The following is a 25,580-nucleotide window of genomic DNA, read 5'->3' as shown; positions in this document are numbered from 1 at the left end:
TTATTTAAAGACTAACTTTCCAAACATTCTTCTCAAAAGCTCTTTGTTCAGGGTTCCTGGTTGAAAAGACATGTTTCTCTTTTGCACGTCTTTCGATTTTTCGCCCGATTTCTTCATTGTTCGAAGACTTTCTAGCAATTTGGCACCGTGTTCTACAATAACTGTATCGTCTGCTTGATCTATCATTTGAGACGCCAAGAAATAAACATCTGCAAACGATTTGAACTTTTCATCGTTTTGTCGTTTATCGTCCTTCTTTTCTTCATTTTCACCTTCTTTTGAACTTTCAGTTTCCGTGTCATCATCATCATCTACAAATTGCTGCATGAGCTCGAGCCGTATCGTTTCCAAGTATTTCTGAAGATCTCTCTTTTGTTTATCAAGCAGTGCTATCGCTTTTTCTTTGTCTGCTTGTATTTCCTTGTTACCTTCTGACAGTTCTTTTAAGTGACTTTTATACTCATCTTTCATTAATTCATCTGCCAGTTCTTGTCGATAAGTCAGAGCAGCCTCACTTACTTCTTTGGATGTGTGAAGTTTGTGTGACGTCATATTACAGTCCAGACAAATCAGTTCCTTACATTCCTCACAATAATACTGCATGTCTGCCTTGTGAATGAAGCAGCGCACAATGCGTCGATCTCTAGGACGATCGGGTTTGGCTATATCGCCTACTTTATGGTCTTTGGTGGATTCGACCTTGGCGTGATAGGTCACACACGACTCACACATATCCTGGTCACATTGGTAACAATGGGTCATTGTCGGCGTCCTCTGCTGACAAATATCACAATTGATGCCTGAATTCAATTCTGAGTTCTTAGATTCGGTGTAATAATTTTTCTCCAGACCCATAGCTCCAAGCAGAGGAACTTTCATTTCTACCTTACACAAAGGACATTTGTATAAACCCCCGCGGTTGTTGATGTCGATGTAAGTCTTAATACACCTGAAACAGAAAGTATGGTAGCATTCGAGAAGGCGTGGGTCCCGGAAGTCGTCCTGACACAGAAAGCATACAGACACGTGTTCAGTACCGTTGCTAAGGTCATCAGCCATATTTCTACAACATTACCTTTAGGTTACATGAGCAAACGCAACTCACTGGATCTAAATGGTGTTAATCACAGTTTTTACACAACAACGTCCGCCGCTGGTATTCAAGTTTGCTATACACTATTATATAGACAATACCAGAACAACATGTCCATTGTAGCAGCAATATTAGAAAGTAACTTCGATATCTTTACCCTGTTTTTAACTGGAAATAATGTACCGTTTAAGAAGACATCACAATTACATGTCAGTTTTATCCTCATTTCATGCTGCTGGGTGCCTATAAACACAGCCAGCCCACACCACCAATTAAATACATAATTCCTGTCGTGTTCTCCCTGGCTGTATGGAAGTAATGGGCCGATATGGTATACTTTACTGTTGTATTGATAACAGGAATCTATCTGCACATGTCATGCTTACCACTTCAGTGTTATTCATAGTCCAAGATCCTGAAAGTAGCTGCCGTCTGGAGAGTACTGATTCCGAAATATTTCCCATAGAAAATTACAACCTACTGCACATGTAGGTTAACACTATTTCCCTTGAGTATGTCTGGCTCATTTGTACAAAATCGATAGACATGATTATTGTTTCCAGATCGATCAGATACTCACCACTGCTGTCAGGATCAGTGTTTACAATCATTTTACTGCAAGTGGCTCATTCATTGAACCCATGCCTGGCCCACCCGGTGTACCGAGCCCGACATTCCTGTCACCATGGGCACAAATCACCACCTACACGTCCCGACAAGGAATCGATGTCTAGCTTTAAGTCTCAAAGACGATCGGATACATAATGTCTAGCGTCACTGTAGTGTGACAACTTTAATAACGATAATATAGGTGCTCACTTTAAAAAGCATATTCATTAAGCAAATTCTTCGAAAACTTCCTGTCAATTTCGGATTCTAATTAATAACTGGTATGTATTTTAATAATATGCCATAAACTATCCAATCCAAACCCGTTCACTTTATATCATTGTCAATAGAGGTAGCCTAACAAGGCGTGATTACGTATACACAGTGCTCTATTCAACATCCGTGTTGCTAAGATACTACAGATCCCAATGGAGATAACAGTTGTTAATCTGGATATGGAGGACTTGTTATACTTTCATTACGTGAATAAAATATGATTATTTATACACGACAACTTGATATATTTCACACCTGCTGCATTTTTTGTTTTAATTCGCTGAGCAGTATCGATATTATAAGAACTCGCTGTGAATCTATATCGATCTATAGATGGCTCTTTGATGTTGGCTGCTCTAGTCATGCCATCACGGTCACGTTAATTGTTTGAAGTATTTCAATATTTGAAGCAATAGATCGTTTTATTGATCAATAGGATCAAGAAGTTTCCATAAGCACAACAAATGGACGACATCGACACAATATATTTGTTTTCAATTGAATAACACAAGAAATGTACAGTGTACTCATATTACAATGGTTCATGGTTGGTAAGTACAAAAGGAATATATAAGAATGCAAATACTAACAACAAGCACTTTACAGCACAACAACATACAGAGAACCTTGTCTTGGAATAACTACTGTAGAAATTTAACAAAAAAAACATGACCGTCATACGCTATATATGACATAAATGAGCAGCACAACGCGCCCAATTCATTGACATACGTAACCGCGGAAACACTCAATGAACCAGGCCCGTCATCGATTAACTTTGTATTGTGAGTGCTGGTTTTCCCTTGAGTTCTGTTTTCATATATTTTTGTGGGATTCTATTTCTCACTTTCAGTATAGGATTCTATTTTTGTGAGGTTCTATTTTTCACTATTTTCGTTGTATTCTGGTTTTCACTATTTTCGTAAGGTTCTATTTTTTGCTATTTTCGGGAAAAAAGAATATACTGAAAGGCTGAATTAAAAATACAACGAATTCCAATGTTATATCTGCGATTTTGAGATATAAATTAGTTGAGATCGTGATTCGGTTAATTGCGTCAACAATTTCAACGTTTTCCCGTTGCTAGGATATTTCTCTTGCGGGAATTACTCTAGAAGTCTTGAATAGATTTCAATAAAACATTAATTATCACAATAATCACAGAGATTTGAGATATGCGAGTCCGCACTGGATGGATCCGATGAACATATCATTTAGCTTGGTTCTTGATCTTTCGATCACAATTTGGAGTTTCCGCATTCGCCTCTTAGGCTTCAAAATTTAGGCTCGTAGCATCACTGAGGAGTCATAGACGGACGAAACAACTGTATGATATAGCATCACTGAGGAGTCATAGAAGGACGGAAGAGCTGTATGATGTAACATCACTGACAAGTCCTAAAAGGACGAAAGAGCTGTATGATGTAGGTAACTTCATTGTTTAGCACTAGTGTATCTAACTCTGAATTATTAAAAGATGCTATTGACTTGTGTGTCTTTTGTACAATATTTATTGTCAAAGATTGCACAAGATTAAGAATAGCTAATCCAGGTTTTGATTATGTCCTTATGTTTCTCTTTCAAAGCAGAAAATCATTTAAGCAGAAATGTTTTTGATCTTTCTATATCCTTACTAAAGCAAACCATCCTCTGTTTCATGATGTATGTAGAAAGTAAAATAATGTCGTATAAATCTCTTGCGTCGTCGAAAATTTGATATAATGTGGAAAAAAGAACAACTTTGGCGTCAGGAACTTATGACGTCATAATTAAAAAATGGAAACCTTCGGTCAATTACAGCTCCACTAGGAGTTAACACGTGTGGTCATAACCCGATTTCAGCAATGGATGTTATCATAGCATATATTTTGATGCCACTTTATAAAACAAATATACTTATGATATATGTATCGATCTTACTTCACTGCAAAAATGAGATATAGCTTTATTTCAATTCACCAAACCAACTTCCAGAGATGTTTATCTATATTCTTATTTACATTAAATAAATGTTCTTTTATAATTTTAGTTCACCAAAATTACACTACATATACAGTTGCCATTTTGAATCATATATTTCTCCACACATTTAACCTTCACAATCTGACATTATAATTGTCATTTTTCAGCCAAGATAATTAATCCTTCTTGGTACAGGGTAATACATACACACATCGACAGAAATTATCTTATAGTGATTTAAACATTTCATTAATTTTCGTGACACGTTAAACTGTGGCGAAACTTTCCCCGCAATTCATATGTCTCTTCATCATTGAATAGTATTTTAGAAACTGGTGATGCCATTGAGATTACCTTGATCAATAGACAATGACCTCTCATTTTTCAAATCTTTCTCTTGAGGAGCAGGCATGAATGGAAGGAACCTTAGTATTTTGAAATGTTTTAGCTTGTCGAACAGTAGAGGTTCATATACCTCATACCCCTCCGAATATTTTGAGGATGGACTTTCTTCAATGGCTTCCCACGCCGCAATACCTCGTTCTTCCCTTGTGCCTGTAGTAGTATAAATGCTAACAACAGTCATTAACGGTCAAATTATGCTTTGTACAATATACCTTATTGTGTATTGCTCTGTTCTCGCAAGTAAAAATGTATCTGGCTTCAAATGACAAGAAAAGTTATTCATGAAATCGACCTCGGTATTCGGCAAGGAAACGGTATGAATATGAGGTCAATTAATCATTAGTGCGACTTGTTACTTTTAATGATATTATGGTTAATAGGAGTCAAGGGTTGTGACACATGATACTACTGTTATCTATATAATCAGTACGAACTTGTTGTTATTCGAAATCAGAATCCTTTAATTATTGTTCATTTTTAAGATATGGGACTAAGTTTTTTTGTAAACATTATAAGTCCCCAACATAAGTTTTCTAAAAGTTTTGCAACACAATCCAAAACATAACGTAACAAAACCAAAGCACACTGAATACAATATAGAATAGAAGGTGGCCGTGTGGTCATCGAAACGTCACACTCTAATCTTCTACTGTTTCTATTTTAAGAACTTCTATTCTAATAACATTACCAACCTGAAGAAAATGTTTTTTAGATAAGACACTAAATACTGGTAAAGTTTAGGAATAAATTACAAAACTGTGTACATAAATCATAAATCACTATTTAAAATATCACAGATGAATATTTAACGACTAATGTCAATATTTATGCATAGAGTGAAGCATAACGGTATACTTTTAACTAATATATTAGTGTTAAAGACTTTTAACGGTAAGGAAGTTAGTGATGGAATAATGATATTTTACCTGGAATAGTATTGTCGAGAAAGCAGGCCAGTAAACCACCCGTTAAGTTAGGGTTACCAAGCAACATTGTTATCACATCGTCTGCCTCCTTATTTCCTGTTTAAGTAATATACGTGTATTTGTTAATAATTCATCACAGTATAAATCTGACGGAGTTGCTTCCCTTTTGAAATGTATAGGATAGAAACAGATGGCGAAGAATATAACAATAAATGCAATAAACATAAATCTATATATTCATACATGTCTCTGGAGATTAGAGTTGAACAGCATTATGTTTTAAAACTAGAGGAAAACTGCAGTAATATTAGTTCTAGTATGTGCAATGAATGATACAAATTGAAGCCTCTACCAAACCCTACTTACTGTCCAATAATATTAACTGTTTAAATGAACTTCCTTGTTTTATAACATATGTGTAATGACATATGTAAACTTTAGCAATGGTCAGAATGGTTTATATCTTATATGCTATCTTAACAATGATTTGGAAAAAAACAAGAATATAACAACATGTAAACATAATCATAACCAAAATTAAAATTCAATCAAAGTGGGGCAAAATTTGAACAAAAGAGAGAATCCTGAAAAAAGCACAGGGAGAACAAAACCAGGGGTTTCGAAAGAGTAGGCGTCTTCTGCGTCAACTAACAAGCATCAAACACGCCCAGCTTCACATCGAAAAGAAAAGAATCGAATAGAACATTTCTCATTAGGATCAGATAATAAACTATAACTGTGTTACGTGCTTGTCTGTCAGTTGACCACTTTCTACACGAGAAACGAGACAATGGGAGCAGGACCTTGAATATGGAATCAACTGCGATATGTTAACACCATAGGTTGTGGACACATTGGTGTTGATAGATACACTTAAGTATTCATTCCAATAAGTAAACAGAGTACGGAATGCTACACAACGCATAAATAAGATTGTATCAAAAACAGGTAAAGAATATACACAAGCTTGTCTTCAATACGTGTACATTTGTACTATAAGGATAATAATTTGTCTTTATATACTAGTACATGTATCGTATACCGGTTACGTCAATATTTGTAACTTTATTACATATAGATGTGGCCTTGCCATTAATATCAATAATTTTACTATATAAACCTGTGTCAATTGGGTTGTCGTATTCTCGTATCCACTGTGGCACCATCAAGCCTACGATTAGAGATGTTCCGATGATAGTGAGGTTCCGAGTGGATGACATATTGACGCACTTTAGGTTGGATAAGACGACTCCATTGAAGGCACCGAACATAACGATTAGAACGCCTCCTAACACTGGATACGGAATTGTGATGAAAATGGCGGATACTTTTCCAATTAGGCCAAACACTACGTAGATCAGGGCTACTACCATGAACACATGACGACTGGCAACCTTCAACGAACAGTCAGCTATACTTGCATGCTTTAATACGGGGTTTTAATGAAAATAATATTTGTACAAAATTCTATACAAATGAAGGGCAGACGTGATATCTACAACCAGAAAGAAATTGTAGAATACCTTTTATATGGACACACCGTTCATTATCTAATAGTCATCGTGGCGTGATATATTGAATTGAATTAATCATACATCCTTTCAACCACAAACCTCTACAAACTAATGCATATCAAAAAACAAAATGTAAAAAAAAGTAAAATACAAGATACCAACCGCCGGAAAACAAAAAAAATAATGTAGCATCATCTAAACAACACAGACGAATCATGCTGAAGTTATACAGCGAAATAAGCCTTATATTACAAACACTCATCCGAGTCAGTCCTATAGCTCCTATAAAACCATGCATTACAAACACTCACCCGAGTCAGTCCTATATCGCCTATAAAACCATGCGTTACAAACACTCACCCGAGTCAGTCCTATATCGCCTATAAAACCATGCGTTACAAACACTCACCCGAGTCAGTCCTATAGCTCCTATATTTCCACCGTAGGTGGTGGTGGCATGTCCACATCCGACTATACCAGATAGTACTGAACAGAACCCCTCGATTGCAATACCACGGTTTACACCGTGTGTAGGAGGGGGAGGGACTTTACAGATTGAGGCGCATGCGTAATAGTCCCCAATAGAATCCAGGATAGAAACAATAGTTGCTACTATGAAACCAACAAAGACGGATACATCAAATCGCATCGGTCCAAACTGTCCTGAAAAGAAAAAAGACACAAAATATCATGATCTCTTGCAAACGATGTGTAATTTACATGGTCGGAAATCGTTCAAAGGTAGAAAATCAATCACTCTTTACATTCTTCAAATTTTAATGAATATTTCACCTAGAACTCCACTGAACGAAACCACCATTTATCATCATCAATGTAGTGCAATGCACAACCATTCATTTTAGCAAAACGGAAGTAAACTTCTTATTTTCAAATAATACCGGAAAGTACCGTTTAGGATAATGTAGGGAGTAGAACCATGATCAGGTGCGTGGACTCAAACGATTTTGATGTTAATGCTGATGGAAATGACTTGGGGTTCAAGGACAGTAGCCTTTTGCTCAGGGTCCATGGTCGTCATGAAATTATATATAAAGACAGCTAGACATAAGTTGAATGTTACATACCAGGATAAGGAAAGTAGAACCAGTTAGATTTATGAACAATATCCGTCCTAGCATCTGTTCGGGAGTAGAAGTCTCTGTGATTTCGGTCCGTATTAAACACACCTGCTGTCGTCAGAACTGCACACATCACCCAGCCTATCACCAAGGCTATCAGGATCTATTCGGTAAACGTCAATACAGAATTAAAGAATAATAAGGACAACGCGTACAAACCCGAGACGTCACTGGTAATGTGTTCCAAACATTGGTACATTGTATATGCATTTTGGAAAATCGATTATATCCATCTCCTGCAGTCAGGATTGCCTTAAGATTGATATCCTTTTTAATATGATCAGTTGTTCTGGACGAAGTATTCGGTAGATTGATAAGATAAATATGAGAACGAATGAAACAGGCCTCTAATTAACTATTACTGATATAACTTCGAACAATGACAACGACTGTCTACCGATGAATGAGTGCCAGATAAATAGGTGAAAAATATTGCCTAATATCTACAACGGAGACCTTTTATTGAGACATCACACTCAGGAAATGCTTACTGCGAACACCTGATGAAGTGGGTACCGAATAATATGCCAGGATTTCTTTCTAGACCATATCGGTACGGGCGTTTTCATCTCCGCCATGTATAGTGACAGTATTATGGCTAAAGCACATGTCCTGAAAAAAGCTATAGTTAAATCAGATCCTTCTCGGTAGGCTAACCCACAATGATTTTAAATGCCATAATCTGTTTTAAAATATCATAATAAGCAGGATAACTAACGGGAAAGGATGGTTTATATCTAATGTCAAGAAATATTAATAGGTTTTCATAATAATCTGTATTCATTTATAGTACGCCTTGAACACGACCAATACTAATACATCCTTTCAAATGATAAGTGTAATTAGATAATGTCTTTAAATGATATGTAACGTACATCAATGACAGTGGCCAGTTGACTTGAGCAAACTTTATCACTGCGTGTGTCATGTATATACCAATAAGAAGAATGGTTGGAACAATAGTTATCGGTCCTATAAACCGCAGCAAAACTCCAACCAATCCAGTCGCTCCTAATAGGAAATGGACAGCACCGGCGGCTAATAAACTTCCCTGTAACTAAAAAATATATATATCTTTTTCATCTCCGACATTGCTAGATGCCTTGACACGTATTACTAACTTTAACCCTTTTCTTGTTGTGAGAACTTTTCTTCACAAGAACAGCGGAACAGATAGATATGGTTGTGAACTATGCTGATGACGAAATCATAAAAGTGGTCGAGTTTCTAGTTGAAAATATCATTTTATACCATAATACTCCATTCTAAACTGAAAAGAACGCCTTCGTCAACAAAATCATAACCCAAACTCCAATTCCTTAGTTTACCGATTAATTCCAATGTTGTATACCAAGTTTTACATGCCGGGAGAGGTCGTTGTAGTAGAGACGTTTACTCTTCCGGAACACCTTTTGGATTAAGATTATTTCATGAGTTGGTGTTTGTCTTAAGCATGAACTTGTAGTCTTGTTTGTGTAAAGCATGAACTTGTAGTCTCATTTGTGTAAAGCATGAACTTGTAGTCTCATTTGTGTAAAGCATTAACTTGTAGTCTCATTTGTGTAAAGCATGAACTTGTAGTCTCATTTGTGTAAAGCATGGACTTGTAGTCTTGTTTGTGTAAAGCATTAACTTGTAGTCTTGTTTGTGTAAAGCATGAACTTGTAGTTCTGTTTGTGTAAAGCATGAACTTGTAGTCTTGTTTGTGTAAAGCATGAACTTGTAGTTCTGTTTGTGTAAAGCATGAACTTGTAGTCTTGTTTGTGTAAAGCATGAACTTGTAGTCTTGTTTGTGTAAAGCATTAACTTGTAGTTCTGTTTGTGTAAAGCATGAACTTGTAGTCTCATTTGTGTAAAGCATGAACTTGTAGTTCTGTTTGTGTAAAGCATGAACTTGTAGTTCTGTTTGTGTAAAGCATGAACTTGTAGTTCTGTTTTTGTAAAGCATGAACTTGTAGTTCTGTTTTTGTAAAGCATGAACTTGTAGTCTCATTTGTGTAAAGCATGAACTTGTAGTTCTGTTTGTGTAAAGCATGAACTTGTAGTTCTGTTTGTGTAAAGCATGAACTTGTAGTTCTGTTTGTGTAAAGCATGAACTTGTAGTCTCATTTGTGTAAAGCATGAACTTGTAGTCTTGTTTGTGTAAAGCATTAACTTGTAGTCTTGTTTGTGTAAAGCATGAACTTGTAGTTCTGTTTGTGTAAAGCATGAACTTGTAGTTCTGTTTGTGTAAAGCATGAACTTGTAGTTCTGTTTGTGTAAAGCATGAACTTGTAGTTCTGTTTGTGTAAAGCATGAACTTGTAGTTCTGTTTGTGTAAAGCATGAACTTGTAGTTCTGTTTGTGTAAAGCATGAACTTGTAGTTCTGTTTGTGTAAAGCATGAACTTGTAGTTCTGTTTGTGTAAAGCATGAACTTGTAGTTCTTTTTGTGTAAAGCATGTGTAAAGCATGGACTTGTAGTCTTGTTTGTGTAAAGCATGAACTTGTAGTCTCATTTGTGTAAAGCATGAACTTGTAGTCTCATTTGTGTAAAGCATGGACTTGTAGTCTTGTTTGTGTAAAGCATTAACTTGTAGTCTCATTTGTGTAAAGCATGAACTTGTAGATATGTTTATGTAAAGCATGTCCTACCACACATTGGTTTAATATGATAAACTTCTGGCTTGAATAAAACATAATGAATTTGCAAATATTAAATGACTCTGCAGTCTTGCTAGTGTTTAAAATTCAATATATTTGCAATCTATGGTATGATAGATGTGACGAACTGGCAGTTCGGGTTTGAATCAAGACTAATAACATTGTAATTTGACTAGTATTACAAAGCATAAACTTACAGACTTCAATCAATTATGAATGAAACTTACAGACTGTATTGAATGAAGTATGATTTCTTCGGAACCCTCTGGGAAGCTTCTCTCCGTTGTATTGGTGACGTTGTTGAAAACTACGTGTGAAAAAATGATTTTGTAAAATTACCAAGGTATTGGGTTATGCATGATAAAGAATGAGCGAATCTTTTAATGTGATTGTCTGAGGAACTACAAACGTGAGAAACGTGGGGAAACTGTCATAACCCATGCCAGCCATAATTATCTTGCACTGCTTTATATTTTCTGAGTGGGTTTAAATGATAGCATATTTACTAGATAATATGGCGATAAAGAGTGATTTTAAATTAGCTGTCTAACCGTATCAATGATAATTAACTAGCTGTATAACCTTATCAATGATAATAAACGCTGTATAACCTTATAATTTATAATAAACCAGCTGTATAACCTTATCAATGATAATAAACTAGCTGTATAACCTTATCAATGATAATAAACCAGCTGTATAACCTTATCAATGATAATACACTAGTTGTATAACCTGATCAATGATGATAAACTAGCTGTATAACCTTATCAATGATAATAAACTAGCTGTATAACCTTATCGATGATAATAAACTAGCTGTGTAACCTTATCAATGATAATACACTAGTTGTATAACCTGATCAATGATGATAAACTAGCTGTATAACCTTATCAATGATAATAAACCAGCTGTATAACCTTATCAATGATAATACACTAGTTGTATAACCTGATCAATGATGATAAACTAGCTGTATAACCTTATCAATGATAATACACTAGCTGTATAACCTTATCGAGGATAATAAACTAGCTGTGTAACCTTACCGCTGATCGGTCGTGTACCGTTGCATTTTCCTTTGTCTATCTGTGACATAGCCAGAAGTGGTGCCACATAATCAGGTGTAGCTCCCTGGTACAACGGTAATCTGTCATGGTCGCAGAATTGTATTAAAAAGAAACATGATGTACTTTCACTCTGACTAAGGATTTGCAATATGATGTTTTTGTGATGTTGGTGTTGTATGTCATAAAAATCATTAAAGGCGTAGATAAAATTTTTCGTCATAAGAATACTTCTATCATAAAAAAACAAAGCCGTACATAAAATGGTGAATTATTCGTCATTGAAATACTTCTATTATGAAATAACCATCAGGCGACATTTTTCTATATGTATTTCATTTTCATTAGGGTAAATGAAGTACAAAGTCTTAGTAAATCAATGAAGGTATTGATCAAGGTCACAAAAATAGAAAGACTACTGCTGTTTTCTGGTATACACGGAAAGTACAATGAAGTGTAACGCTAATATACCAAAAGGACTAAATCAGCGGATACAATCAATATCAAATAGACATGATCAATAAGAATAAATGCCAAAGTCATTTTTGAAGAGACTGACCTTATTCCAAGAGTGACCATGAAAAATGTAGTGACGCCATTCATGAACAGGGTAGAACTCAGGAGTTTGGCTTTGAATTCGTCGTTGTCCTCAGCACACACCACTTCTGCTACTAACAGGGATACGGCCAGAGAACCAGACAGGGATAACAGAGCTTGCTGTAAATAACAATATGCAATATTCTTGATTTCAAATTTAAACTTAATACTGAAATCGCTATTTTAACTCCAGATGGTCACCTAAATCAAAGTTTCCACAATAAAGTGACTACTTTTGTAATCAGATTACAGTCTGATCAAATCTAGCTTTTAGTCATCACTATTTGATATTATCTCAGTAACGAGTTTTATTGGTAAGCTCCTCTTTATTGCAATCGTGTACCGATCATAACACTTGCTATAGCCTTCGGTTTTGTTTGATTAGTTTTTTTTCGCCTTACAAAATATGTTTAAGTAAATGTCGACGTAGCAAATATGTTATTAAACGTCTCGGAGAAAGATCTTACCTGGAAGGCAAACATGAGAGTTAGATGTGGAGGAACATAGGAGCTAATCTTGTAGATAAGATCAGTTGTCATCTGCTTGACTTTTTCTTCCTCTTCTGGAATGGTAACACAACTACGCTGGACCTCGTCAGTCTTTACATTTGTTTCATTGGAAGGTCTTCGCTTTTCTACATTTGACGAAGTGATTCTTGTCCCGGGTACATCGAGGTACTATAGCGAAAAGCATATTCAATATAACAGTTTATTAGTTTTTGACAAAAACAACAAGGACAACATCAACATATCAACAGAATTCAAACTCCAATCCGATAAAACTAGGGCAACATATCAACCATATTCTGTTTCATCGACTGTACCCGCCATGTAAATCTTGGTCAATCCTAAATTCCTGAAAAAGAGCAAGGTAGATAACTATATCATCTTGAACTTCAAAATGACAGACGGGAAAAAAGGTATTCTAAACATGGACATTGGATGTATTTGATAATAAGGACATCTCTTTCCCTGTCAGCTTATTCAATCAGCCAAAATGAATTTTTGACGATATCAAATAAATATTTTTGTTATAGAAACCCTTATCTATGTGCATAAGTCAGAAAAACCTACATAGAAACACAATTACATTTTTTACAATTGTCTGTCATTACTATTGTCATCACTATTTTATCCTCTTGCTGTTGATGATTCTGGCAATCAAACAAATTAAAAGATGCCATCTGTTTTCCTATTTAAGATAAGAATTAAGCCGTATAAAATCCACAATAAAATCCAAACACTGCATTTCTTTATTTATTATGACATCGACGTTTTGTTTACGTATAAAAGTGTGTCGTATTTGAGTTGTCGCAACGTTGTTCTCACTTTGATGACATAACATTACTTGGATTTAATCACGAATTTTAGTTTCTATGTCATCCGTGGAGATTAAATCTAGACATAGGCAAGAATTACTAAACTGGTATTGACTACGTATTTTGCATTCAATTATTGTCTATCTCAATATTTTTCGATGTTCTTTGACTATTATTTATATATGAATTTTTTGTTTATTGAAGACCACATGTTTATTTGATAAACATACGACTCCTTTTTAATGAAAAGCTGTAAGATTTTACACAAGTTCTTTCGTTATCAGTAAGCTTTACCACTTTCGCTTTCTTATTGAACCAGTACATCTTTGCTTTAATAGCATTATTGTTTTATCTAAGATTTTAGAAAGTACATTATGTACTACATGGCAAACATTTTCTGGGGAAACATCGTTTCTACGTTTAATACAACATATATACAAGGACGAATTCACGACAAAATTCCCCGTACACCTTGATTGAACATAAATCACGCAGATATTTAATTTTTTTATCTAAGTAAATACTTCTCTGAACGGATAAAACGGATATGTCTAAAAACAGACAGTTGTTTGTTTGTCATCAGTATGGTTTACATCAGACATTATTCGTGATAAATAATATGTGTCTAGGCATGAAAAACTTTATGGATGTAGAACACAGCAATGTTAACGGACGGCAAATTGCAATGTTTAACATCTATTTTATTCAGGACTGTGTGAGGTCAGCGTGTGTGACCCGTTCCTGTGGTAGAACTCGATTACCTAGAGCTTGTTTATTTTGTTTTTAGAAAAATGACGTACTGGTCACAGATTATTCCCAACGCAGAAGTGTACCTTTCGTCAAGATATGTTTAATTCATTCGAATAAAAGTACTGCTCAGAATATACACATGTACTTGACCTTCGTTTGACAATAACAATTGTAGTAAAAACATTTTTGCGGTGAATTTTAAGGGTTCTAAAGTCGCCTCGAAAGTTAATTCTCAGTATCATACAATTTATCTCACGATTTGATTCTACTCTATCTAATTCTAGATTTGTATTGAAAAGTGTTTTCACAATTATGTAAAAGGACATGGTACCAGACAATTACATTTGTCGTTTAACTTAATAAAAACCGAGCTGAAATATGATTATTACAAAATAATTAAAATGATTAATGGCTGCGTCGTAAGCATCGGGAAGTATAAACATGTACTTAATATCGTTCTAAATATGATCATTTTTTACTTTTCTTATAATATTTAATGCAATTAATAAATTAAATACGAATAAGGTGTGTGGTCCAGATGGTATTTTGAATGAGTTTTTAATTTAAGACTGTTAATGCCTTGCTTTATCACTTTATTCAACATTATGCTTTAATATGGATATTTTCCAGAAAGTTGGGAAAAGGTCTCTTTTTTCAAAAAGGGGGGGGGGGTGCTAATGAACTAAATAACTACAGCGGGATTACTACTGTCAGTTGTCTAGGAAAACTTTTCACATCTATACTCAATAATAGACTGGTGATCTTTGACTTAAAATTTAGAAAAATATCTGATGTTCAATTTGACTGAAAACAAAATCATTCTACAACTGGCGCTATATTTGCACTAAAAGCACACAAACAATAATTAACCGTACTGTGAGAAATAGGAGAAGACTGTACTGCTGCATTGTTGATTGTACTGAGGCATTTGGTTTTGTAGTTTAAATCAATAAGGGAAGGTATTGATGGATAATTATTAAAGATAATCAGGTCGCGGTATAGTAGTGTTAAATGTTGTGTTAAGCATATTGGTTCATTATCTTGTTATTTTGACTATGAATACGAATTGTTCCAATGGGAAATTCTATCATCTAAAATGTTTTTTCTGTACGTTATTGAAATGCAATTTTTAATTGACAACTGTCCTTCGGTTGAAATTCAGACTCTAAACTTGTTCCTGTTAATGTACACAGATGACCTGAAGGCTTACGGGGTATGCTAAGTTCTTTAGTCTCATATATAAAAAATGGAATTTAACTATCAATACAAGTAAAACAAAAATTCAGGTTTTTCGAAATGGTGGCCTTTTGAAAAATGACGAAACCCGGAACTGTGACGGTTGCCAATTAGAAATTGTAAATTAATTGAACTATTTGGACATGCTACTCAACAAAAGGACAAAAATCGCAGAGAAACGACGAAAAGCTTTATTTTCCGTTTTAAGCGTTTGCGATAAAAATCATTTTTAATATTGAATCCCAATTATCGGTCTTTGACACATATGATAATAGCATTTTAAGTTATGAATGCGAAATATGGGGCTTTCATAAAGTACCTGAGGTTGAAAAAAATCACACGATGTTCTGGAAAATATTTTTGGGTTTTGGAAATATACGTGTAATGATATGGTTTATTTAGAACTTGGTAGGTTTCCACTGACATTTCTAAGAAAATTAAGAATATTTAAGTATTGGATGAAATATAAAAAGAAAAAAAATTGCATATTAAAATGATGACATGAAGATATGTTGGAGAATAATGATAAATAGGTTTTAAACATTTAGGTTATATTTGGGAAACAGAAAAAAATGTAAATTTATGTAATCAGGAAAAGAATTTATGATATATTTAGACAAGACTGTACAGAGAAAATTAGAACTTCACCGAAAGGACATATTTATACCCATTTTCATATTAAACTGAACAAATTAGACTGTATCTCATAATTTAAAAGTAGAAAAGATTCGATATCAAATATACCATGAAATTTACGAGTATGTACCATTTGTAATTTAGATGATACAGAAAACATTTTATATTGAAATGTCCTTGCTACACGGGCCTGAGGAAAATCATTTTGAAAAAGAACTATTATGAAATCAGAAATATGTTTAAACGAGTACAAATTTTAATGTAAAAAACAAATACAAAAAGAAATTACAAAATTGTCTAAATATATCAAGGTTGCTAACGTTTTAAGAGATCACTTGAGCTTATAGTTTGCTCTCTCCGGGTCTGGATTGTATCTGTAATCAAGTGTTTGTATATTGTTATAAATGTTTTATGTTGTTACTTTCTTGTATCCGATGAGTAAGTTGACTTTAGGTAATAAAGAACTTAAACTTGAACTCATCATTGCAATTAAGTAAAAATCTGTGTTGTTAATATATTGACAATTATATGAACATATGTGTTAATAATTACAATCATATCATTGTATGCTAATAATACCAATTGTATAAATATATGTTCATACTGACAGTTATGTAAATATGTGTTGATATTGACAATTATGTAAATATGTGTTAATATTGACAATTATGTATGTGTTAATATTGATAGTTATGTAAATATGTGTTAATATTGACAGTTACGAAAATATGTGTTAATATTGACAAATATGTAAATATGTGTTAATACTGACAATTATGTAAATATGTGTTAATATTGACAATTATATGTGTTAATATTGACAATTATGTATGTGTTAATATTGACAATTATGTAAATATGTGTTAATATTGACAATTATGTAAATATGTGTTAATATTGACAATTATGTAAATATGTGTTAATATTGACAATTACGAAAATATGTGTTAATATTGACAATTATGTAAATATGTGTTAATATTGACAATTATGTAAATATGTGTTAATATTGACAATTACGAAAATATGTGTTAATATTGACAGTTATGTAAATATGTGTTAATACTGACAATTACGTAAAATATGTGTTAATACTGACAATTATGTAAATATGTGTTAATATTGACAGTTATGTAAATATGTGTTAATACTGACAATTACGTAAAGTATGTGTTAATACTGACAATTATGTAAATATGTGTTAATACTGACAATTATGTAAATATGTGTTAATACTGACAATTATGTAAATATGTGTTAATATTGACAATTATGAAAATATGTGTTAATATTGACAGTTATGTAAATATGTGTTAATATTGACAATTACGAAAATATGTGTTAATATTGACAGTTATGTAAATATATGTTAATACTCACAATTACGTAAATGTGTGTTAAATGTTAAAATGTATGTGTTCATATTTACAATTATGTAAATATTAGTGTTTAAACTGATATTTATATAAATATATTTCTTCAAACTGACAATCATGTAAATTTTTGTATTTATAGTTAGAACTATATCATTTTCATGTTTGTATTCATACTGACTCCATGATATAAACGCTCGCGTTGTAACTGTTACATGTATTATTCTCCATGCAATTTAAGTGACATGTTTTATACCTAGCTCTAGATTCAGACACATCTCACTACAACTCATGAACTGGATATCAGATAAACCAAATTTTGATGATCACAGATTTTAGAAAATATTCATATATTTATACAACTCGTCTGGGTTATCATTATGGGTTTTATAAAGTCGTGACGATGAAATTATTTCAAAGTTTATGAGGACGTGGTAATCTGCTGACCTTATTTCCATAGAAAAAAAATGTACATATCACCAAAGACGCTTTTTTTCCTTTTTTTTAACGGATAAACTATAATTCAAATATTATTCAAAGTCTTTAGACTGTTGTACATTATATGGAACATCATCGGAAGAAAACACCTGGGCGAGAACATTATTAGATGTAAGATAAATAAAATAACATGTAAAACCGTTAAAAACCATCCTGCAGTAAGTACAAAGGTGCCTTTGATATACATATCATTTTTACCTTATTGTTTTCCGTTCGTTCCGACATGGTATATCCCTCGTTTATAGCACTGATCTCCATGACTACACTTCTAAATCACGTAATAATTCATCGATTAAGACCATAAATTGTCATAGAGATAGGCCTTAGTTTAAAATCACTGTACCTGAACGAAAAGTATGTAATCAAGTCACGTAGCGCCAGGTAAGGTCATGTTATGTTCAATGTTTTTTTCTGAACACACATACTACACGTGTGCTGCGACGAGATGATATTGAAGTAATTATAATTAAGAGGAACACCTTGACCTGAATTCATAGGTTACTTTAAAGTACGGCTTCTGATATGTCACATCTCTTGGCATGAAACCTGCTGTCAGAATTACAAGTGTTAAAGGTGATACGTATATGTACTAAGTACATTCCGATACAGGTGATAGATATATGTACTAAGTACATTCTGATACAGGTGATAGATATATGTACTAAGTACATAAGTACATTCTAAGTGATACAGGTGATAGATATATGTGATAGATATATGTACTAAGTACATTCTAAGTGATAGAAGTGATAAATATGTGTACTAAGTACATTCTAAGTGATACAGGTGATAGATATATGTACTAAGTACATTCCGATACAGGTGATAGATATATGTACTAAGTACATTCTAAGTGATAGAAGTGATAGATATGTGTACTAAGTACATTCTAAGTGATACAGGTGATAGATATATGTACTAAGTACATTCCGATACAGGTGATAGATATATGTACTAAGTACATTCTGATACAGGTGATAGATATATGTACTAAGTACATTCTGATACAGGTGATAGATATATGTACTAAGTACATTCTGATACAGGTGATAGATATATGTACTAAGTACATTCTGATACAGGTGACAGATATATGTACTAAGTACATTCTGATACAGGTGACAGATATATGTACTAAGTACATTCTGATACAGGTGACAGATATATGTACTAAACACATACTGTATCATGACGATGCATTTGGGTTTTTTTTATTTTTATTTTGATAACATACATATTTACAGTTACGACTGTCACATTTCCTTCTGTGTTGAAAACTTTGTTAACGCCCTACATTCACATTCTCGTTTGCATTAAATATCCGTTGTCTATTCATATAAGTTCCCGGATGTATGTACTCCATCATATGTAAATTACAGCTTTTTTCCAATCTAGCTACATTTCACCATTGTTAACACACTATTATGGTGATGTGTCCTTGCCGCCGGTGTTTCACCTTCAAATTCCTTACTTGTCGCATCATTTAATTCACGTAGACCTATACCAATGAGCTAAAGGATGTAGAAAAGGGTATTTCAAGTAGACATTTCTCGATTATAATGTAAACTTCGTAGTTAACGAAAGACTGCAACGAAAAGTATTCCACATTGACATTACTCGATTAACTTAAGAATGAAATCAATGAAAGAATTAATACTGTTTTACGTGGATCTTTCTCGATGACCTAGAAATGAGGGGAAAATTGTAGGTCACGTGGGCCTTTCTCGATGACCCAAAGAATGTAGAAAATTAGTATTTCACATGGACCTTTCTCGATGAACTAAAGAATGCAGAAAAAGACACTATATTTGGCGTATTACTGTTTGGATGAACTGAAGAATGCAGACTTGTAGATTTCGATGTTTACATTCATGTAGTCTTGTAAATAGTTAGGATTTCAGATTTGATACCAAGTGATGTTTATGTACCAAAATTGCACAAGTTTAAGTTTATACATATTAATCCACGCGTTATACATACTAATTCACACCTTATACTGTTTAAGTCAAACGTTTTACATGCTAATTCACACCTTATACTGTCTAATTCACACGTTTTACATGCTAATTCACACGTTATACTGCCCAATTCACACCTTATCCTGTCTAATTCACACGTTATACATACTAATTCACACCTTATACTGTCTAATTCAAATGTTTTACATGCTAATTCACACGTTATACATACTGATTCACACGCTATACTGTCTAATTCACACGTTATACTGTCTAATTCACGCGTTATACTGTCTAATTCACGCGTTATACATACTAATTCACACCTTATACTGTCTAATTCACACGTTATACTGTCTAATTCACACGTTATACATACTGATTCACACGCTATACTGTCTAATTCACACGTTATACTGTCTAATTCACACGGTATACTGTCTAACTCACGCGTTATACTGTCTAATTCAAATGTTTTACATGCTAATTCACACGTTATACTGTCTAATTCACACGTTATACATACTGATTCACACGCTATACTGTCTAATTCACACGTTATACTGTCTAATTCACGCGTTATACTGTCTAATTCACACGGTATACTGTCTAACTCACGCGTTATACTGTCTAATTCAAATGTTTTACATACTAATTCACACGTTATACTGTCTAATTCACACGTTATACATACTAATTCACACGTTATACTGTCTAATTCACACGTTATACATACTAATTCACACGTTATACTGTCTAATTCACACGTTATACTGTCTAATTCACGCGTTTTACTGTCTAATTCACACCTTATACTGTCTAATTTACGCGTTATACTGTCTAATTCACACATTATACTGTCTAATTCACACGTTACACTGTCTAATTCACACCTTATACTGTCTAATTCACACCTTATACTGTCTAATTCACACCTTATACATACTAATTCACACGTTATACTGTCTAATTCACATGTTATCCTTTCTAATTCACACGTTATACATACTAATTTACACGTTATACTGTCTAATTCACACGTTATACTGTCTAATTCACACGTTACACTGTCTAATTCACACCTTATACTGTCTAATTCACACCTTATACTGTCTAATTCACACCTTATACATACTAATTCACACGTTATACTGTCTAATTCACACGTTATACTGTCTAATTCACACAATATCCTGTCTAATTCACGCCTTATACATACTAATTCACACGTTATACTGTCTAATTCACACGTTATACTGTCTAATTCACGCGTTATACTGTCTAATTCACACCTTATCCTGTCTAATTCACACTTATACATACTAATTCACACGTTATACTGTCTAATTCACACGTTATACTGTCTAATTCACGCGTTATACTGACTAATTCACTAGTTATACATACTAATTCACACGTTATACTGTCTAATTTACACGTTATCCTGTCTACTTCACACGTTATACTGGCATATTCACGCGTTACATATGTTTATCCGCGCTTTCCAACAACCAGTTTGGGGAAAATTTTGTGTTTCTTCTTATGTAAATGTTGTAAAAAAAATTGAATATTATACCTAGAAAATGATTTCAGAGAAACGTAAGCAACCTTTCAAAGTTGTGCTGAGACATTGCTGTAGCTGAATATGTTTATAGGTGGGACAGGAGGTTGGAGATGTGGAGAAGGGGTATACGTTTATAGTAGGGACAGGAGGGTTGAGATGTGGAGAAGAGGTATACGTTTATAGTAGGGACAGGAGGGTGGAGATGTGGAGAAGGGGTATATGTTTATAGGAGGGACAGGAGGGTGGAGATGTGGAGAAGGGGTATACGTTTATAGTAGGGACAGGAGGGTTGGAGATGTGGAGAAGGGGTATACGTTTATAGTAGGGACAGGAGGGGTGGAGATGTGGAGAAGGGGTATATGTTTATAGGAGGGACAGGAGGTTGCAGATATGATATTCTAAAAGATGCTGCTGCGTTTTCATTCTGTAACCTACGTAGGTCCTAACACGTACATCAGATTTGGAAACACATTTAGGAAGTCCCCCTGTCTTCAGTTTAGTCACTTAGTCACTGGTCTTTCGATGCGTATTCGATTGCCTCTCCGACAAATGTAAATGTTCTAACTAAATTTAGAATAGCTTCAATGAACAATAACCTGTTTGAAGTGCAATAGGGTTTTTGAACATATCTTTCAGTTTGATAAAGAATGACACTTTACTGTCTAGTAATGGAACATGACAATATCTAGACAACAAGACCAGTGCAAATATATTCAAAGAACCCTATCATGTGAAAATGAAATAAAATATTTTGGTTCCAGTTCCGATTCACATCACATGTATTGACAATAATTTCCTTCCACATTAAAACAGGTCTGGTAACATCCCTTCATTATATACGCCCCCTCTTTTAAACCAATATAGCTATTGACAAATTATATACGTTTATATCACACTCTACACTTAAACTTGATAGCAATGTTGCTTCAGCGTAATGCAAGAGATGATGATGATGATGATGATGATGATGATGATGATGATGATGATGATGATGATGATGATGATGATATTAATGAAATTAATGTTTGGTCATACTCATTTTTTTTTTTTTTTTTTTACATAATCCTTTTCATCATCATGTTGTTTGGACAGCATATGTGTGTATAGAATGACATAACGACGTTTATGGATGACGATCTGCTATTTGTTACATGGGAAGCAACTCTTACTTGAATTGTGGGAATAGACTGTTGAAAACGTCTTTCACCTGTACAATCATTTTCATTTTTCTTCTAACCCGGGCAAAATTTAATTTGACGTATCCATTGTTGTAACACTCTAATGAACTGATGGAATTCATAGCATTTCATTAATTTCATGAATTTTCATGGCGTCTTCAAGACACTGTAATGACATTATGTAAGCTGACCGTCGAACAGGAGATAAGGGGCCGTTAAGAATGCAATAATAATAATAATAGGTTATAAGTAACAGCACTGGCGAATACATGTAGGATGTTACATGATTTTCACTTCTTATGAAATTAATGAATAAAGTCTTTCTTCTATTTATTTTCAAAGCAACCCTCTTCTAAAGCATAAAAACGAGACGAGTTCCTTAAATCACATATAAAAACATTTGGAAAGGAATTTGTATGGATCATTTGATCAATTATTTTGGACAAAATGTTCCTTTCTTTATTATTATTTTTTTAAAGGGGAGGTTACTTTCCCATGTCATGCTTTTACGTCCTCTCCGTTCTTTACCTGGTATCAATTGTGATGTCACGATGTAATCGATAAATGTGTCACGTCATTTCAGTCTAATCGTGACATCACAATAGGGTATTATTAGATGTATATTCAACGACTAAAACGGCAATCTTGTTATAGCATTCAATATTGAACTGACATGATATGTAAATAATTTCATAAGTTCATGTCCAGTATGAATGACACAGTTTCCAGACATGCAGTAGCTAGAGACTTGATAATTACATATTTTGAACTTCTTCTCAAGCTACTTTGGTCCCATCGAGTTGAAAATTGGTGGGGATGATAAGGAAAAGAAGTGTTCTTATTTTTCTGCATTGTCGTAAGTTGTATATGGCAACACCTATTTTAATTTTTTCACGTTCTTTAGTGGAATCCAGCTGAAATTGGCCTGAAATGATTCCGAGGTTGTCCTGACATAGTGTTGCTAATTTTCGATTCGGTCCGATATGCAATATGGCCGCCGTGGCCACTGTGTCGAAAAAAAAACATTCTAAAGTTATTTTCTGTAGCTGAAAATTGTTTAGGATGTTGAAGAGAGGAAGTCGACAAAGTGTTGATATATTTCGTCTTCGTCCAACGTCCATTTGTAACATTATTTCGTAACTATGGTTTTCCGGAACAACATCTGATTTAAACTTCTCAATTTCAAAAAGTGTTATTCATCTGAATTTGGCATGAAATGATCCTGAGATGATCTTGTCAATGTCTTATTTTTTTAGACGGTCTAGAATCTAAGATGGCCGACATGGCTGCTCAATATTACTGCTGCTTTTGTATTTGATTATGATCAGATGACCCATTCGTGTTTTGTCATATAAAACATAAAAACAAGCAATGGAGTCAAAATAGTTAACCCCGAAGCTCACATTCAAACAATTTTTGTGTTGTCGAAAGAACTCTCCTTTGCAAGAGGCGCAACGCTGAACAGTGGGACTCTCTACCTTATTCGTGCATTATATACTGGACACACTGGAGTGAAGTCAAACAATAAGAAAATAATTTGGAACCATTTTGAATCAATATCATTCAAGCGTGTCGTGATTAATTGCATCAAAAGTCCATAACCCTCTAAAACAAAGTTAAGGTCTCAATGGCGCTGAAAATTCAAAATACTTTGGCATGGGTTCGGTAACACTATCAATAGTGTGTCCTCCATTGGCCCCAAGAACGGCAGGACATCGGTTTGGTTTGCTGCGAATCAGGCGCCGTACAGTCGTTCATGGAATATGTTACCTTTCTTGATGAAATGCATCAGCAAGTTCCTGTCGGTCGACAGGAAGCCGCGGACGATCGGTAATGCGTTGTTGTAACATGGCCCATGCATGTTCGGTCGGGTGATCGATACGCTCGGAGTTACTCATTCAAGTAAAGAGCTCTCTATGTGTTCGGGTAGTGTCGTTCATCAGTACCAACTCGGGGCCGACATCATCTGCAAAGGGTCTTACAGTTGGATGACCTGTAAGGCTACCCCATCAATTACGTTCAGCTTGAGTCAATCCGACATTCGAACGTGATCCCTGCCCAATCCATTATCCAGCCCCCACCGAAACTGCCATGCTCAGAGACGCAGCAGTCAGCTTACCTCTGACCCACCCCACGCCAAACACCTGTCATCATGAAAGTCCAAACAAAACCTGGACTCATCCGTACAAAGCTGTGGTCAGCTAAGGTGACGGCGTGTGAGTCGAGGGCGTATAGCGAGTCTGTTCACGAGCGTGTAATCCAGAGATGTGAAGTCTAGTCTTCACTATTTATGCAGAAATTCTTACTCTAGTTGCTTGACGGAAGTCGTTACTTAAACCGATTTCGCCTTGTAAGAGCAGAGACGTGTGTTATACGTCTCGGATAAGAGTACCGTTAAATAACGACCCTGTCGTACACTGTGGTCTGCCCGATCGAGGTCTCCCGGTGACGTTTCCGTTCATCTTGAATCGATTCCATAATCGAGGAATGACACTGTGTGACATATTGAAGTGTGCAGACACAGTTCTTAATGATTGTCCTGCCTGTAGCATCCCGTTGGGACTGCTCGGTCAGTCTGTGCAGCTGTCGGGTGATGTCGCATGTTAACAAATATTCAAAACCGGATGCAAAATGACAGGACATTCAGAATAAAAAAACAAAATTTGTCATTTGATTTTTACGATGATTCCACACAGACTTGCAATAAAACCGCCATTGGCAATTTGATCTAACTCTGTGTTACCCGATATCTTGTCGCACGTTCATGGTTGGGAAGGCAAATCGTTACCGAAAAGTTATTGTGTATACATTGGTGATCAAACGATGGTCAAGGAGTGT

General features: G+C 34.5%; 2 protein-coding genes across 2 annotated transcripts; both read right to left on the bottom strand.

Annotated features, from left to right (window-relative positions):
• LOC132544057 (transcription intermediary factor 1-beta-like) lies at window positions 1-1,059 on the bottom strand. Its single transcript, XM_060207624.1, has one exon. It carries the CDS (start codon window positions 1,057-1,059, stop codon window positions 1-3), a length of 1,059 nt encoding a protein of 352 aa, XP_060063607.1.
• Window positions 1,060-4,265: 3,206 nt separating this feature from the next.
• On the bottom strand, window positions 4,266-18,300 carry LOC132544056 (solute carrier family 23 member 2-like). The gene is made up of 12 exons (XM_060207623.1): window positions 18,241-18,300; window positions 12,699-12,908; window positions 12,194-12,351; window positions 11,617-11,717; window positions 10,794-10,873; window positions 8,800-8,981; window positions 8,416-8,536; window positions 7,871-8,027; window positions 7,195-7,448; window positions 6,392-6,665; window positions 5,272-5,367; window positions 4,266-4,495 (listed from the first exon to the last, which is right to left on the bottom strand). Exons 1-12 carry the CDS (start codon window positions 18,298-18,300, stop codon window positions 4,266-4,268), a joined length of 1,923 nt encoding a protein of 640 aa, XP_060063606.1.
• Window positions 18,301-25,580: the final 7,280 nt, after the last annotated feature.

The sequence above is a fragment of the Ylistrum balloti genome, unplaced genomic scaffold, assembly GCF_031769215.1.
Source record: "Ylistrum balloti isolate Yb309-2 unplaced genomic scaffold, AGI_CSIRO_Ybal_v1 Utg369778, whole genome shotgun sequence".
NCBI lineage: Eukaryota > Metazoa > Mollusca > Bivalvia > Pectinida > Pectinidae > Ylistrum > Ylistrum balloti.
This window is presented reverse-complemented; position numbering and strand designations above follow the sequence as displayed.

Bases quoted from the DNA above. Each gene is read 5' to 3' on its own strand.
- LOC132544056 (XM_060207623.1), bottom strand. From the start codon at position 18,300: ATGGAGATCAGTGCTATAAACGAGGGATATACCATGTCGGAACGAACG. The intron at 12,909-18,240 runs GTAAAAATGATA...TTTTCGCTATAG, and splicing joins AACGAACGGAAAACAATAAG to TACCTCGATGTACCCGGGAC. The intron at 5,368-6,391 runs GTTTATATAGTA...TTACTTAAACAG, and splicing joins CGACAACCCAATTGACACAG to GAAATAAGGAGGCAGACGAT.
- LOC132544057 (XM_060207624.1), bottom strand. From the start codon at position 1,059: ATGGCTGATGACCTTAGCAACGGTACTGAACACGTGTCTGTATGCTTT.